Consider the following 17577-nt stretch of genomic DNA (forward strand, 5'->3'; position numbering starts at 1 on the left):
CTGGACTGGAAGAGAAAGTGAGCGATAATACGGGCTTGAGCAGGGAAAAGCCCGGAACTCCAGGCCAGGCTCTCCATGGAACCACCCAGTCCTCCATGCCCTCAGTATGCCATCCCCACTGCGATTTCCTTCTTCTCCTAAGGTGACTTTTCATACAAACCCACTCTCTCTGTGTAGTCCAGGAGACTGCTTCGAGTCAAGTTGGCGTAGGACAGACACGAACGAGCAGTGAGACCCTGGGCAGGTTAATGTCGGAAACCGCTCTGGTAAACCCCGAAGTGAAATCTGCAAAGTCCGTACGTGGGAGCATGCTGCTCGCCAAAAACAGGTCAGAGCATGGCTCTGGCTCTCAGAAGCAGCATCACCAGCACGTGTCTGAAACACCGCAGGTACAAACCAGGGCTGCCCAGAGGCAGGGCTGGGATCCTTCCTCCTTTTCCTCCTCCGTCTCCTCCTCCCCCGCTTCCTTCTTCTCCCTCTCTTTCTCCTCCTTGTCTTCAGCATCCTGCAGCCAAGTCAGCACAAATTCATCCAACGGGTGCCTTTGCCAGGCAGGCCCGAGCACTGTCTCTGCACCACTCCTTTTGAAAGGAGGTTCATCCAGCAGGTGTTCAATAATAGTATAGGTACTGGGCTGAATGCTGGCAAAGTGAAGACAAAGAAAGCAAAATCACTGCACTCGAGCTCTACTAAGGGTCCAATGAAAGAACCGCACCTTCAAATGTTTGCAATAAAATGAGATTGGTTCCCTGGCCTGTGAGGATCAGTGATTAGAGCATCAGCCTGTGCACCAGAGAGTTGCAGGTTCAATTCCCGGTCCAGGGCAGGTACCTGGATTGCAAGTCCGGTCTCCATCCTCCCTCAGGGCGTGTGTGGGAGACAACCAATCAGTGTGTTTGCAACCAATCGATGTGTTTCTGTCACATCACTGTTTCCCACTCTCTCTCTTCCTCCTCCCTTCTCTCTCCCTTCTTCCTCTCTTCCACTCTCTCTAGAATCATGGGAAAATATCTTCACACCTTGAGTGAGGATCTTTTTAAAAAAGAAACTGGTGACAAATATCTGTATAAAAAGAATTAGGTTAAACCATATAAAATTGCCAATATTCAACCATTTGGGAACGCCATAGCAATTTGATATGGCTCAATTGTATACTAAAGGAATGCTAAAGATTAAAAAAAAATTAATATAAGTTGTGGGATGCCTATAAGGGAGTCTTGGAAAGTCATTAAAAAGTCAGAGAATTGGAGCCATGAGCCAAGGGACTTTGAGAACAATCTCAGGAGAATAGCAGGTGCTGAAGGCAAAGACAGATGGCACCATGACAGACAAGTGTGTGACGAGCTGTCACTCAGAAAGTAGAGTCCAGTGATGGTAGGTTTCTGAGATGTTTGAAAAAAATTGAAGAAAGATAAAAGAGTTTGTCAGAGAGGCAAACCCAGGGTCAAGTTCTTTTTTTTTTTGAAAGGAAGTCTATAAATATACGAAGGAAAAGTACAAGGTGATGATCCACCCAAGAGGGCATGCCGGTCCAGAAGGAGACAAAAAAAGGCAGGATTAAACACAATTTAAGAGAAAGGAGCTAGCTTCTTCTAGAGTTAGTAAAGGGGAAACCCAGATGGAGCTGCATGTGGCAGAAGCAAAGTGGAGAGCAGAATTTGGAGGAGGTCTCATTGAATAACTCTAAGATGTGTGCAGGCCTCTGAGTCTTTCCCGGAAATATCGAGGAGGTCTGGTTGCAGAGCAACCTGAGGAGAGTGGCCGAGTACCAGTATGTCCACTGTGAGGAACAGAACCGGAAGTTGGTGGTGGACAAAAGAAAAGGTAGTTTGGAATGCTGTTGGCCCAGCCAGACAGGAAGCCATCAGTTCACAGATGTCACGAAGGGGCTCCCTGCAGCCCCCCATTCAGAGGCAGAGAGAGGCATTTTCATCGCTGCAGGGACAGGGTGTGCTCAGAATAAGGGGCAAGGGAGTTGAAAGTGGCATCGATATGGGAAGACAGCCTAGGTAGGGAAGAAACTAAGGGGACAATAGAATGAGAGACATAGGAAGCGTGAAAGGGTGTGTAGGTCTTGTTACAGTGTAGAGTTCTGTAGGGGTGGTGGGAGAGGTCGTTTTAGAGAAGATTGCTGAGGTGGATAGAGTGGAGATGAAGGTCCTTATAAGAGAGGATGCCCGCACATTGGCTGGGGCAGGTCAATGGAGGGCATGTGAGTAGTGGAGCACTGGATGGGGCAAGTGGAGGGACTGGAGGTGAAGGTCTTTGTGTGACAGGAGGTATGTTGGTTGGATGGGGCATCACCCAGGGTTGAATTTATGCCAAGTGACCTCTCTGGTCTTTACTTTAGTCACATGTTGTTGTTTTTTTAACGCCTTGGAAACTGAAACCATTGATTCCATTTATTTTGAAACAACATCCTTTTAACCCTCTTTCCCAATATCTAATACATGTTCTTTACATAGGTCTGTATGGATGAACCAAAAGCCATTTATCTGTATTTAATAGGGTGTCATGGGGAACCATTTCCTTTGGTTTGGTTCAGTCCATCTGAACAGTGAAGTAAGGCCTTTTGGAATATACCAAAGGCAACAGAAAACCCCAATGCGGACTTCAATCCCCTTTCACTGAATAGGGAACTTACAGCCTGTCCAAGTTCACAATAGAAACCAGACCTCACAGAGCCCCACATGTGGCTGCCTGCACAGGCCTCCAGCCGTTTGGACAGCAGTCACACTGTAAGAGCGCTTTACCCAGATGGAGATGGCCGTCTGGTCTTCTAACATTCTCCTCGAGCATGAGCTCTCTGGTGAATTGCAGTCATCAGTTGCGAGTGGGAAGAAATGTATAATATGTTACATAACGAAGACATGGCCTATAATATAAGGTAATTTGCCCCTTCCCCTTCTTAGTACTTTTCAAGCAAAACTTTAGCCCTGGTAAACCCCATTCTCCACCTCCTCCCTTCAGGACAGCTGAACATCTCTCCTGAATGTTCTTAATTTAAGCTGAAGACTCCAAACCTCAAGCCGACCCTTTGGTCTGTCCTAGCAAATTTGCCCTCAATCTCTTCAAGATAACTATTTTATTGGCTCTTCCTCATTCCTAGCTAATGATCAGAAGATGAGGGATCTTAGCAACAACCAGAAGACAATGCCTTATCCTCCTACCACCAAATCTACCAGACAGCCTTGATCCTAGGCCAGTGCCATGCCTTCCCTACAGCCGAGCAACTGTCCCTGCTCTTAACCAAGGCCCTGCAAGTGGACCCGATCCCTTCTCTCTTACCCAAGAGCTAAATTCCTGCAGGGGTCCCCTCTCTCTACCATTTGTTTATTTCCCCTGTACATATTGCATGATCTCTTGGCAGCTGATAACCCCTCCTCCAGAAAAGCTTTCTTCACTTGGCTTCCAAAACACCATACTCTTCTACTTTCCCTCTACCTCATTAATGATTCTCCACTCCTACATCTTCAGATAACCTGGTTTTTCAGAGTAGGCCAAGACTAAGTCATTACTCTTTTACTTTTTGTATCTACCTTTTCTTTATAGGTAATCTCTTCCAGTTCATTAGTTAAATACTTAAATATTTTCTTCATATTTACTTCAATGTTTTCTTAAATATTAAAATGCTTAAATATTTTCATTATGCTTAGGACCCTCAAATTTCTATCTCTAGCCCTAATTTCTTCTCATGCTTAGGTTCATATACCCAAATCACATTTAATATCTCTATCAAATGGCTTAGAGGCATCTCAAAATTTATACGTTGAAAAAAGTGGTTGTTGCTCCCCAAAAAAAGAATAAAACAAAACAATACCAAATAATAATAATAATAATAATAATAATAACAACTTGTCTTTTCCTCAGTCTTCTCTTTCTTAATAAATAACTTCACCATTTTTCAATTTGCTCAGGTTAACACTCAAGGAGTCATTCTTGATGCCTCTCTTTCTTTCATGTCTCATCTCAAATCCTATTGGCTCTATTCCAAAATATATCCTGTATCAGCCACTTCTTACCATCTCCACTGTGAGCGACCTGCTGCCATCATCTCCTGCCTTGACCATGGAGCTATATGACCCACTCACCTTCCTGCTGCCACTCTTGTCACCTCATGCAGCAGGTACAATGCTCTCTTAAAAAATAGAAGTCCGGCTGGCCAGTGTGACTCAGTGATTGGATGTCAACCTATTAACCCGGAGGTCATGGTTTGATTCCCGATCAGGGCACATGCCGGGGGTTGCGGGCTCGATCCCCAGTAGGGAGCATGCAGGAGACAGCCACTCAGTGATTCTCTCTCATCATTGATGTTTCTACCCTTCTCTCCCTCTTTCTTCCTCTCCCTGAAATAAATTTTTAAAAACACATTTTTTAAAATAAAAAAATAAAAGTCCAAATGTTTGTCTGCCTCAAACACGCCAACAACTTCCCATAATACTTGGAATAACATTCACATTTCTTACCGTAGTTGACAAGCCCTGCGTATTCTGGCCTGCCTATGTCTTTGACTTTACGCCTGACCACCTTTCCCATTGCTCACTCAGTTCCCAATGGACTTGGCTCCCATGTGCTCCCCAAATACCCACACATGCAGTTCTGTTGAGGAAACTTGAGAAAGACTCCTCTCAGAAAGACGCTTCTCGTGGAATCTTGTCTTGTTCTTTCATATTCTCTCATACCCTGGTAATGTGACCACCCTTTCTCAATAGCCATTGTCTAACCCTGTCATTGCCTTTTATTCTCTTGCCTGATCATCTTCTCCTTGGCATTCATTACTATGTGAAATTATCACTGATTTGCATATTCATCTGTCCCTTTTCTGTCTCCCCCCCACTTGAATGCAAGGACCAGACTGGCAGCAACATTGCCAGGCTTGTGTGTTGTTGTGTCCCTGGTACTGCAGGAGACCCTGGCGCATAGTAGGTTCTCAAAGAATGTTTGATTGAAAGAACAAATGGGTGCTGTTCAGTACATACACAAAGCACCTTCCACGGTGTTCCCACTCAAGGCATATGGCAATTCTTTGAGGAAGATAGGAACATCCCGTTTTACAGATGAGGAAGTGAGGCCCAGAGAGATGATATGACTTTCCTGAGGTCACGTGGCTTGTATGTGTAGAAGTTGTTTGGACACCAAGCTGGGTTCTAACTTCTGAACCTTCTCTCAACAGATCTCCAGTCCTCTCCCCTCGGGGCCCACACCACGAAAGATTAGTGTCAGCACCAGCATCGGAGGTGAGACCGGCCTCCTCAGCTGTGTGCTCCCTGAGGAAATACTTGTTCAGATCCTGGCCGATCGCATACAGGTGCGTCCACACTCGTGCATGGAGCTGCAGGGCTCACACACCTCTCCCAGGCCGAGCCGAGACCGAGCCCTCTCACCCACAGCAGCGTAGAACCCGGGGCCCTGGAGAGGAAAGATGGTTTTCCTCACCCTCACCCGTCATTTACGTGTCCTTTTGGCAGTCCTGTCAGTCCTGGGTGCCAGAGGAAAGCCGGTGCTGGAAGCCTGGCTCAGTCTGCCGCCTGAAGCCACTCACTTTGAAGGACCAGTGATCATAAGAATCACGCCACAGTGGTGGTTTTAAAACTGTAAGGTGGAGCCGTTCAGAGTTAAAATTTGGAGACATGTTAATTGCTGTAAAAGTTTGCTTCTGACATGTTATTAAGTGAGAAAAGCAGGTTATGTTCCATATGATTTCACTATATGTGGAACCTAAAGAATAAAATAAATAAAACAGAAAGAGACTCATTAAAAATAGAGAACAAACTGAAGGTTGTCAGATGGGAGGGAGACTTGGGGGGCTGGGTGAAAGGATTAAGAACTATAATTAGTAGTCACAAAACAGTCACAGGGGTGTAAAGTACAGCATAGGGTATATAGTTAATAATCCTACATAATAAAGAGTCAATATGCTAATTAGACCAAATAGCAGAATGACCATCTGGACAACCTTCCAGAGGAAGCTGGGGCTGCGAGGGCCAAGTCCCTTGCATGAATTTCGTGCATTGGGCCCCTAGTCTATAATAATAAAAGTGTAATATGCTAATTAGACTGGACATCTTGCATGACCTCTGGATGAAACCAGGGCTACAGGGAAGTCTAGATCCGGGTGCCAAAGGGAAGCCTGGGTCCCGGGTGCCAGAGAGAAGCCGGTGCTGGCAGCCAGGGGAAGGAAGGCCCACTCTTGCACAAATTTCATGCATAGGGCCTCTGGTATTGTAATAATATGTTAATTGACCTTCACACCATCACAAAGATGGCCGCACCCACAGCCAATAGGAAGGAATATGCTAATTGACTGCCACACCACAAGATGGCGGCACTCAGTCCCCTCAGCACCCCAGCCACTCAGTGCCGGCCCAAGGCACAGGCAAGCCTCGGATGGTGGCTGCCCAGCTTCCCAGGGCCACCTGAGGTTCAGGTAACCAGGGCCGGCCAAGGCTTGTGCTGCCAGCAGTGGCAGCAGCAGAGGTGTGATGTGGTATCGCCTTCCCTTGATCGCCAGGTCACCTCCCATCCCTGAGGGCTCCCAGACTGTGAGAGGGGGCAGGCCAGGCTGAGGGACATCCCCTCCAGTGCATGAATTTTCATGAGCCGCGCCTCTAGTTTAAATATAATAAAATCAGACTTGAGGTTCCCAGCAGAGGAAGAACGTTGTTCCTGGAAATTACTTATGTAATGTTTGGACTGCTGCTATGTTCCAGGCACCATCGCCCTCAACTCACTTGAGCAAGCAGGTCACATACGTGTGCAGGTATTTCATGAATCCAGATTAAAGGTTGTGAATCACTGGGAAAGCCCAAAGGAAGCCAGTAGAGCTGTGCTCCTCAGAGTACTGATCTTTGTTGAGACATGGAGCCTGCACGGTTTCCTTCATCTACAAGGTCTTGCTACAAAGAAAGAAGAAAAAAAAAAAATGCAGACTTGAATTAAGTCGTGTATTTAGTGATGTCATCGATTTACATTCTGACCCAAGATTTCTTGCCTCGTCAAGTACTGGTAGTAACCTGTCCCTGGCCAGTGGCGGCCAGTGTATGCACTACACTTTGAGTAAGACTGCCATGCAAAGAGACTATTCTTGAACGGTTAATAGTATCAAAAGCATTACACGCCAAGGCAGTAATACCACTAAGAATGGCCCATCTGCTACCTCTGTCCTTGCTGCCTATGACCCTGCACACGAGGACATGTTTCCTTGCATCTTCCTTCCCTGGGTCTCCCGGGTCTTCCCAGACCAGCACTTTAACATTTAGTTTGTTTTCTTTGTTTCCATAGAGACAGCATAAACCCTTTGCTCTTCAAGTATGTACAACGATGAAGCTCTTCCATGACCGATCAAATATTTTTACTTTCCTCTTTTATTTTATAACAGCACCTTGAGCTTCACAGGTAGCTGAATGGTACTTTCATCGGGGCTCAGCAGGTTTGCAGAAGCAATTGCAGCTCCAGTAAAAGCACTGGCAGAAGAACAAGCAGCTCTATAGAGAACAGACGGCCCGGTGGCCATGGTAACTGCCTCTGTTCTCTCTGGTTTCAGCTGAATGACTGCAGCCTGGGAGTGGTGTTTGACAGCCTCGAGACACTCTTTGCTCGGAACGCGGCCTTTGCTCTCCTCTGCCTGCTGAAGGCCATTGGCAACCGGGAGCACATCTACGTCCTCAACATGGCCCAGGATTACGCAGCCATGAAGGCTCAGGAGAAAGCCAAAAAGGAGCAAGAAGGCAAGGCCCCTACCCTTCTGGGCTGTCCTTCACAGGCCCTCACGAGTCTTTCCTTCCCCTGTAAGCATCTGCCTTTTGTAAAAGCTTCCCTGGCATGATGACCCATTGGGCTTCACTGAAACTGTTACATTTGCCGTCTCATGGGTGCCCCAGCTCCTCCCCACAAGGTGTCTGGGGGTTCTTATTTCGTCCACTTTGCGTGTGAGGAAACTGAGGCAGAAAGGGCCTGTGGAGAGATCACAGAGGGAAGGGTAGACTTGGCTCTTCTCACAAGAGGCACAGCCCTCTTCCACCCAGGATCTCACTGTTCACACTCATCTTCTCCGGAACTACAGCTGACCCCAGGGGAACACACCACAAGTCCCATCTGGACTCTGGTGACCGGTTAGCTTGTTGGTTTTTGTTTTTGTTTGTGTTTTAGCAGTTCCTGTAAAAACTAGAGGTGCTGTTAAACATTATGAAACACAGTCTACATTTTACCCTACTGTGTACCAGGCTGTGCAGCAGACCTTGTGTACATATTAGATGTCTTCAAATGGTGTGTTGTTCCCATTTTACAGATGAGGAAAATGAGGCTCAGAGATATTATGTAAGATCACATGCCAAGTTGGTAAGGTCTGGGTAACTCTAAGGCCTTTCCTTTTTTTTTTTTTTTTTTTTTTTTTTTTTTTTTTTTTTTTTTTTTTTTCTGTCGTTACACCAGTAGTCTGGAAATAATTTTTACTGATTGATAAACAGGCACATGCACACAGAGTAATATTAGTGAACAAGTTCCCAATTTAGTCAGAAGCAGACCTAGCAAATTGTGGCCCCAAGAGAGGAGGTGGCACTATCCCTGGGAGGTAGAGTCTGCTCTGGCCCACACTCCACCCCCATCACTGCCCTTCCCCACGTGGCCTTCCCTCTCTCTTCTAGAACAATCCACACACATCGTAATGCTTTTCCAGTGAAGGGAATATTCACAAGCACTGAGCTCTCTTAGTTCTTAAACAGAACTCGTACTGCCTTCCTTACATTCTCACTCAGAGAGAGATGGTTAGGAAGAATGACCAGGCAGGATTTCCAGCAGGATTTCAACCTCCAGGCCCCTCGTTTTCCAGAAAGCTCATGTCCCCACGAGGACCAACTTAAAACATCTCTCTTCATTTTCTCAGTTGTCTGTGGATTGAAGTTTTTCATAGTTGCATTTTGAAAAAGCCCTGAGACAGTAAATGTAATAATATTATTATATCCAAATCTAATGCTTAATGAACATTTATGAATATGCCAGGCACTGGGTTTTGCATGATTGCTTATTTGAGCCCACAACACCCTATGAAGGAGGAATTATTGCTCTTATCTGCTTCTGTCCCTGGATAAGTGTTGGGAAAAGGACTCAAATGCAGATCTCTGAGCCCAGAGCTAAAACGTCATCACATCTGCCACATCCTTCCTACATCGTCAGGGGGACATAGGCGTGGGCTCCAGGGATCAGGACATGGGTAGACTTGGCTCTTCTCACGACAGGCATGGCCCTCTTTCACCCAGGATCTCACTGTTCACACTCATCTTCTCCGGAAGTACGGCTGACCCCAGGGGAACTCATCACCTTAGGGCCGCTATTCAGCCGGCCACAGACGGAGACCGGTTTTGGAACTGTGTGACTGAGGAAGCCCCACCAGGGACTAGGCATGCTGCTGCCACCCCAGCCACCTCTCCCCGCCGCAAGCTGGGTGTGACTTTCCTCCCCTTCCCGCCTCTGTTCCCCCCCGCACAGAGCAGAAACAGAAGGAGGCGCTGGAAAAAGAGAAGGAGCGTCTGCAGAACATGGATGAGGAAGAATATGATGCCTTGACAGAGGAGGAGAAAATCGCATTCAATCGAGAGGTTCAGCAGGCCCTGCGGGAGAGGAAGAAGAGGTTAGAGTCAAGGGCTGGCCTGAGCAGAGCCATTCCCCTGGGAACAACTCCCATGGGGTCCACAGCCCATCCCGGGGACCAGGGTCGTCCTCCAGGGTGGCAGCCATGGCCACGAGAGACCAGAAGAATGACCGACTAGGAGCAGGAAAACGCCCTGCCTTGCAGGGCCTCTCCGTTCTCCTCTCCCTCCTCCTCTCTCAGGGACACTGGGGTGAAGCTATGCCGTGTAATGGGGGAGGGGCTTTTGGCCCCAGTGCTGTCCTAGGGCTTCCATTGGCTCCCCCGACCACTGTGCCCCAGGTGTGGTGACCAGGGGCCACTCTCTGCACAGGGGGCGGGGGGGTGGGGAAGGGGAGGGGGAGCATGGTGGTTGCTCCTCCGAATTCGGCCATTTCTCCTCCTTCCCTGGCCATCAGCTTGGCCCCGGGTGGTGCTGTCCATCCCCTGAGGTCTGGCTGCTTCTCCAGCTTGATCCTCGGCCTGAGCAGCTCACAAAGACCAGAGCGTGCTCCCAGCCAGCGCTGTCAGCCTCTTCTAGGCCCATCTTTGGGACCACATGGGAATGACTGGACCCCTTCCACATCCCCTAGGGCCCAGCAGATGCAGGGCTGCTGTTTCAGGCAGTGGGATATATGTCCTTGTTGCCTTCAGATGTGCTGGGGGAAGGGGGTCCCATTTCCTACCACTCCCTAGGGTTCCAGCGTTGGAGGTGGCAGAGCCAAGATGCTTGCCTGCAATTTTACCTCCTTCCTTCTGCCTTTTCCTTCCACCCCCAGGCTCCTCCCACTAGCCCCCAAAGAGCCTGCAAGGAGACCCTCAGTTCTTCCCCTGCTTGGTCCACTGTAAAATGCCTGTCTTCCAGGGGTCTGAAAGCCTCATTCTGGAATTCCAAAGGAATCTCTTTTTCTCATCCAGGCCATTGCTTTCAGGCATTCATCTGAAAGTAGACTTAGAAAATGCATGTCTGGTCATCAGAGCTCAGCAATGACCTGTATGTCACCTGCCCCCCCACACACACACACGCGCGCGCACACACACCACACACCACACACACATGCATGCACTCGCATACACACACAGTAATGATTCAGCTTCAGTGGGTGGAGAGCCACAGCAACAAAGAACAATCAGGGATTCCTAGAGATGAAAATAGGTGGGTTTTGTAATGCCAGAGATGCTGTTCCCTCCACATGTGTTCACACTGGTGCCTGGCCTTGGTGCCCTCACTGCCATTAGCAGCAGGGCAGGCACAGCTGAATTCATTACAGGAAGGGAAAGAAAGAGAGAGGAGAGGAATGTGGCTGTCAGAGCCAATGTTGTGCTTCCAAGCTAGCCATGGTAGGGACTGCTATTGAAAACACCTTTTCTTGCTTTCTGACCATAAGATGACAGTGTAGGGAGCTGGGATACTGTACTAATATCAGAACCATCTTTGAGGGCTTCTTTTAAAACATCAAGCCTACTTTCAGCCACTGCCTTGCTCTCCTAGGAAAGGATGTTGGAATAGAAATACAAATTAAGTGAGAACTCTTTTTTTAATATATTTTTATTGATTTCAGAGAGGAAAAGAGAGGGAGAGATAGAAGCATCAATGGTGAGAGAGAATCATTGGTCACTGCCTCCTACAGGCCCCCGAATAGAGATCAAGCCCACAACCCGGGCATGTTACCTTACCAGGAATCGAACCGTGACCTCCTAGTGCATAGATCTGAGCCACACCAGTCAGGCCTAAGTGAGAACTCTTAGTTGTGTTTCAGTCCATCCGTTTTGCTGAAAGACCATTCAATATAGATGTGAGCCATCTTTCCCTCCCTTTTTCCTTTCTCTTTTCCTTCCTCCCTTCCTAGTTTCTGAGCTTTCATTGTTTTGGGTGTGTTTTTTCTTTTTATGCCCAAGAAAACGCTACCACAGGTTCCCATCAGGTTCCCTATCACCCTGCTACTCCCCTCACCTCCCACCCAGCAATCCCAGACAGGAAGGAGCTCGAGCTGGTGGCCTCTGAACTCAGCTTTCTCTGTCTGGTTTCATAAAGGGAGCTGGAGAGGTTGGCAAGGGAGTTGCATGAAAAGAAGCTACAACAGGAGCTTGAGCGACAGAAGGAAGAAGATGAGCAAAAAAAGAAGACCAGAAAAACAAAGCAAGTGGCAGCAAAGGATGAATCATCCCTGAAGAAATCTCATCCCAGCCGGCAGGTAGCAGCCCTCTCTTGTTCCTTCCCCTAGGAGAAAGCAGTGGGACCAACCATTGTAGCTGGCCCTTCAGTCCAGCATGTTCCCCCCCTGAAAACTGACCCGATACTACTAGGTGGGTTTTATGCTGGAGCAGAAGGTAGGAGGAAAGGGACCAACATCTGTGGAGCAATGGTTGTGTGCCAAGCTCTGGGCTTATGCTTCATGTAATCCTGTCATTTTTGGCATCCTGACCCCCACCCCCCGAGGTTCAAAGACAGGAACCCCGTTTGAGGTTGAGAGAAAGGAAGTCAGCATTCTAGGATCTTACCCAGTTGTGTCTAACCACAGCCCTTGCTCTTCACATTATCTCTTAAAGTCCCCTGGACAGTGCTAAAGAGGCTGGGAGTAAAGATTTGCCTCCAGTAAGTTCCCAAGTCAGTGAGCTTGCCCTTGGCAAGAATAGTCCAGGAAGAAGTTCAGCATCAGCTTGTCCTTGCAGAACAAGGACCATCAGCCTTTCAACCTGTCAAGCTCGGGGGGTCACGTCTATGTCCACTGTGATGGGGAGGGGGCAGAGCAGCCCAAGCAGCGCCCAGGTGGCCATCGTGGCTGAGGGGTGCAGCTGGCCCGGGTGCACAGTGGCTCATTCAGCACTGTGAGTTCTGAGAGTGAAGGGAAAGCCAGACTCCCAGACAAGGTGCCGGCTGGTCCCGGTGGGTGAGCAAGAGTCAGTGACCACAACACCTGTGCCTCGCACAGGGCACCCGGAAGCAGGTGTAGAGGGGCCATTCCATCCAGGTTATCTTTTCCTGCCGATCCTGCAGAGTGCCAGCCCTCAACCAGAATGCATACCGAAGTCACTGTGCCCAGGTCTGTAGGTCTGTACCAAGAGAGGACCGCAGAATGGACATTTTGATAAAGGTCCCCACGGTGGTTCTTAGGCACAAGTCCAAGTGTGTGTAAGTGGCTGGAATCCCGTGAGGACTTCTTACAAAACAAAGCATCCTCTTGGTCTTTTTTCATGTGATTCTGTGATTTGCTCTCCCCGAAAGAACCGTTTTAAGCCTATGTTACATGTTTTGCCTTCTAGACTCTTGCCTTTTCCAAAGTAGAAGGCAAGGTGGATTCGGTAGAAGCAAAAGCTTCTGAGAAGGACCAGGGAGCGGCTGACAAGGAAGAGCAGAGCAAGAGGAAAAAGAACCAAGGGGTAGATAACAACGTCCTTGGGTTTCCCCTGGCCCAGGAACAAGAGGACAGCGACGGGGACCTCCAGAAGGAAGCCGACAAGCCTCTGGCCCAGAAGTTTAAGACCTACGAGCTGACGCTGAAGGATATCCAGAACATGCTCATGTACTGGGACCGGAAGCAAGGCATCCAGGTGCCTCACGTCGGGGCCGAGGACCTGGCCCACGAGCCCGATGACCAGCGCCAGGTTCCATCGGGCGGGCGCAAAGGCCGCAAGGACCGCGAGCGGGAGCGCGCCGAGAAGGAGCGCTTGGAGCGGGAGCGCCTGGAGCGGGAGAGGGCTGAGAGGGAGCGGCTGGAGAGGCTCCGGGCCCTGGAGGAGCAGCCGGATGGAGGAGAGGCGGACCGGGAGGAGGACCACGAAGGGAAGAAGGACCTGGGTGTGCCATTCATAAATATCCAGACACCCGACCTTGAAGGCTCCAAGTGGAAGCAAATCCTGGAGAATGACAAGCTTCCCAAAGTGGAGCAGGTACAGACCCTTCTCCAGGATGGGGATGTAACCAATCAGGTAGCAGGTACTGGTACAGACCCTTCTCCAGGATGGAGATGTAGCCAATCAGGGAGCAGGTACTGGTACAGGCCCTTCTCCAGGATGGAGATGTAACCAATCAGGGAGCGGGTACTGGCACAGACCCTTCTCCAGGATGGAGATGTAACCAATCAGGGAGCGGGTACTGGCACAGACCCTTCTCCAGGATGGAGATGTAACCAATCAGGTAGCGGGTACTGGCACAGACCCTTCTCCAGGATGGAGATGTAACCAATCAGGTAGCGGGTACTGGCACAGACCCTTCTCCAGGATGGAGATGTAACCAATCAGGTAGCGGGTACTGGCACAGACCCTTCTCCAGGATGGAGATGTAACCAATCAGGTAGCGGGTACTGGCACAGACCCTTCTCCAGGATGGAGATGTAACCAATCAGGTAGCGGCTACTGGTACAGATCCTTCTCTAAGATGGAGATGTAACCAGTCAGGCAGTGGGTACTGTGCTAATTATCATGAAGGAACTTCTTTCTACATTAACATCTACATCCCCTTAATTCCCTTCATCTCTGATACCCCTCTAGATAAGATATGAATGGCTAAAAGGGCCTTTTTCTGCCTGGAGAGAATCCATATATAAAGTTCCACAGATCAAAGTTATTCCGTCTAACCTCATAAAAAGCCACTTGCAGGGTTACATGCTGACAAGGCCAGAAGGTGTGGGGTGAAGCAACAGGCTCAAAAAACTTTTTCCCATAAGCTTCCCACACTAACAGAAATTATACTATTAGATGGCTTTTATGTTCCTAAAAACAAAAAGTATTGCATAACCAAAAGCCTTTGGCAGAGGTTATCACCGCCTTTTGCCCAGGGACAAACTTTTTCTACATTGAAACACTAGGAAGTCTTGCCGAAACTGGTTTGGCTCAGTGGTAGAGCGTCGGTCTGTGGACTGAAAGGTCCTAGGTTCGATTCTGGTCAGGGGCATGTACCTGGGTTGCGGGCACATCCCCAGTAGGGGGTGTGCAAGAGGCAGCTGGTCGATGTTTCTCTCTCATCGACCTTTCTAGCTCTCCATCTCTCTCCCTTCCTCTCTGTAAAAAATCAATAAAATATATAATAAAAAGAAAAAAAAGAAACACTAGGAAGTCTGAACCGCCCTGTCCTCTGGGGGAGGAGGTGAGAGGTAGCCCGCCTTCTGCTCAGCAAATTAACGATGGTTGTTGTTGTTTTTTTTCCCTTTAGATCCTAGACTACTTGGGCCTGGGTACCTCTGGACTGCCCATCCCGCCTCCGGTCTTATTCTCACTCATCTCCTACCCTCTGAAGCGGCTGCCGTTGGCCTCAACGGAAATCATGAAGCATTTTATGTTTCTGATCCCGCTCTCCGAAGAGCTGGCCCTGCTGGAGGAGAAAAGAGAGGCGGAATCAGAAGCAGACCTCTCGACGACCACCACCACCACCAGCTCCGTGAAGGTAAAGGGCGAGCAGCGCGTCCTGACCTCGGCCGTCGCCCTCCAGGCCAGCCGTGGAGCGCGGTGCTGGGGTCGTGCCCGCTCAGGTGCTTCCCCTCCACCGGCTGGGATCCTGCCGAGGACCCGCACCAGCCTCTCCCCGGGTCTGACGTTTCCCGCTTCCCACGAGGAAGCTGAAAATGACTGATGTTCACCTTCCAACCTGTCCTTTCCCCAGGCATGGTCTAGGGCAGTGGTAGGCAAACTGTGGCTCGAGAGCCACGTGTGGCTCTTTGGCCCCTTGAGTGTGGCTCTTCCACAGAATACCACGGCCTGGTACTCTTTTGAAAAAGTGACGTTAGAAGAAATTTAAGTTTTAAAAATTTGGCTCTCAAAAGTTTTAAAAATTTGGCTCTCAATTTCAATCACTGAACTGTTGATATTTGGCTCTGTTGACTAATGAGTTTGTTGACCACTGGTCTAGGGAACTTGTCAAATTAGTCAGAAGCTCACCTGCATGAAAAAAAGGAAGCAACACTAGTTTTTTTTAAAAGATAGTATAGAACATGGATGAAGCTAAGTATTGTACACAGTGCATAAGAATACAAGAATCAACTGACACAGATTAAGGGAACACACACCACTAGAGAAAAGACTGATTATTGAAGAATCTGTGATGGGAAAATTGGCTCTTTTCTCTTCTTGCCCTATACAATGCAGTAAAATTAATTCCAACTGGATTAAAAATATAAGCAACAACATGAAATAATGTAAAAGTAGAAGAAAAGATGTACACAATGACTAAAACAAATCACAAAGGAAAAAATAGATTGGACCGGTGATGTGCAGGGAATATGTATATTCAAAATTATGGAGGGCCTTTTTATTCCCAGAAGAGTATGGTGGGCCAAAATTTTAATCTCTTCACATGACCACCTACAAACCTTGCACATCAGCAAAGACTAAATAAAATCAGCAGCAAATAGAATTACCTTTAGGCCCTGCCTACAGCTCCAGTGGCGGCAGAGAATGTGCCCTTTTTCAGTTTATAAGTAAGCAGGAGGCCAACATCTGCGCCGACCAGAAAGCCGTGGGCAGGGCTTCCTAGAGCAAAGCCCCAGGGAAAAAGATAAAGAAATCTCGCCAACCTCAATTTTTCTTTTCTGAAAATTGGTCATTACCAGGAAAGAGCTGAGCATTCTCTAGCTTAACCATTTTAGGAGGTGGTCTAGTTTACCTCCAGTTGACAAAGGCTAGCTCTTCATTCTAGAAGAATGACAGCTGAAATTGTAGAAAGAATCGAATGAGAAAAGTGCTATTCTGTCATCCACATTGGGGGGGGGGGGCGGGTGATTAAGGTGCTCCAGTGGGTACAAAAAGCAGCAGTTTGTTGGGGAACAAGACGCTGCCTGAAGCTGGCGTGTCATCCCACAGGTGACTGGCCTGCTTTGGAGGGAAGCATCTATCGTGGCCACATCTGGCAGGCGCCACTCCAGCCACACGAACACACTTTGCGTCCGTCACGGGGGGCCAGCCTGGCATTACTTGTCCTCCGCTGTGGCGGAGTGTGATGTACACAGCATCTATAAATCTAATCAAGCTTTTAAGCCTAATTTTCAGTTTATAGAAAATACAGGGAATAAAGGAATAAGTTAGATGTCACTCTGAGAACAGTCAGGAAATTTCAAACTATGGAATGTCCTGTAAGAACACAGAACTGGTATCTCCAAAAAAAATCAGTGCGATTGTAGAGGGCAAGCAATCTACGTTAAAAGATACTAAAGAGCCTTGACCAGTTTCGCTCAGTGGTTGGAGCATCTGCCCTCTCACTGAAGAGTTGTGAGTCTGATTCTTGATGAAGGGCAGGTGCCTCTGCTGCCGGTTCACTCCCCATCCCCCCCCCCCCCCCCCCCCCCCCGTCGGGGCATATGTGGGAGGCAGCCAATCCATGTGTCTCACATCAATGTTTCTCTCTTTCTCCGTCCCTCCCACCCTTCTACTCTCTCTCTCCTGAAAACAATGGGGGGAAAATGTCCTCAGGTGAGGATAAACAAACAAAAAAAGATACTAAAGAAAGACAACAAAATGCAATATAGAAACCCAGTCCCTGCCAGTCAAGCTTCCTTTAGGTCTCGGCCTCCTCGGGGAATGGCCAAGTTCTAGACTTCTCTCCTCTACTTCTCTCCTACCATGTGGGAGGCTGGGCCCTGGCCTGCTCCAGGCAGCCACCAGCATCCCGAGCCAGTGGCGCGCTGCCCCAGACTGCAGACGGCTGTAGGCATCCGTGTCTCCTGTTCGTACGTAAGTAAGATGAGCATGTAAGACCTTGTGGTCGTTTCTCATTTAACTCCAGGAGGAGCCAAACACCTCGTCTAAAGGGAACAAACAGAAACAGAAAGAAAAAACGGACCAGGTACGCGATACTCTGAAGGACAAACGTCGTATCGCCTTCAACAGGAAGGGCCTCGCTGGGGCCATTTCCGGAGCCATTTCCCCCCTGTCGGACATGGACCAGAACAACCTGTCTGGGCAGCACTCCCAGGAAAAGTTCATCAGGTGGGCCTCCGAGCAGCCGCAGCCGGGGAGAGACATGC

General features: G+C 48.6%; 1 protein-coding gene across 1 annotated transcript in view; it reads left to right on the forward strand.

Moving 5' to 3' along the window:
* HYDIN (HYDIN axonemal central pair apparatus protein) overlaps nt 1-17577 on the forward strand; it is a 326576-nt gene that overhangs the window by 239536 nt on the left and 69463 nt on the right. The window contains exons 40-47 of the mRNA XM_084906677.1: nt 178-389; nt 5174-5308; nt 7544-7727; nt 9484-9625; nt 11658-11817; nt 12887-13513; nt 14775-15005; nt 17337-17539. Coding sequence (XP_084762803.1) covers nt 178-389; nt 5174-5308; nt 7544-7727; nt 9484-9625; nt 11658-11817; nt 12887-13513; nt 14775-15005; nt 17337-17539 — 1894 coding nt within the window. The remainder of the gene's footprint in view (nt 1-177; nt 390-5173; nt 5309-7543; nt 7728-9483; nt 9626-11657; nt 11818-12886; nt 13514-14774; nt 15006-17336; nt 17540-17577) is intronic.

Source organism: Pipistrellus hanaki (assembly GCF_964339955.1).
Source record: "Pipistrellus hanaki genome assembly, chromosome: 15".
NCBI lineage: Eukaryota > Metazoa > Chordata > Mammalia > Chiroptera > Vespertilionidae > Pipistrellus > Pipistrellus hanaki.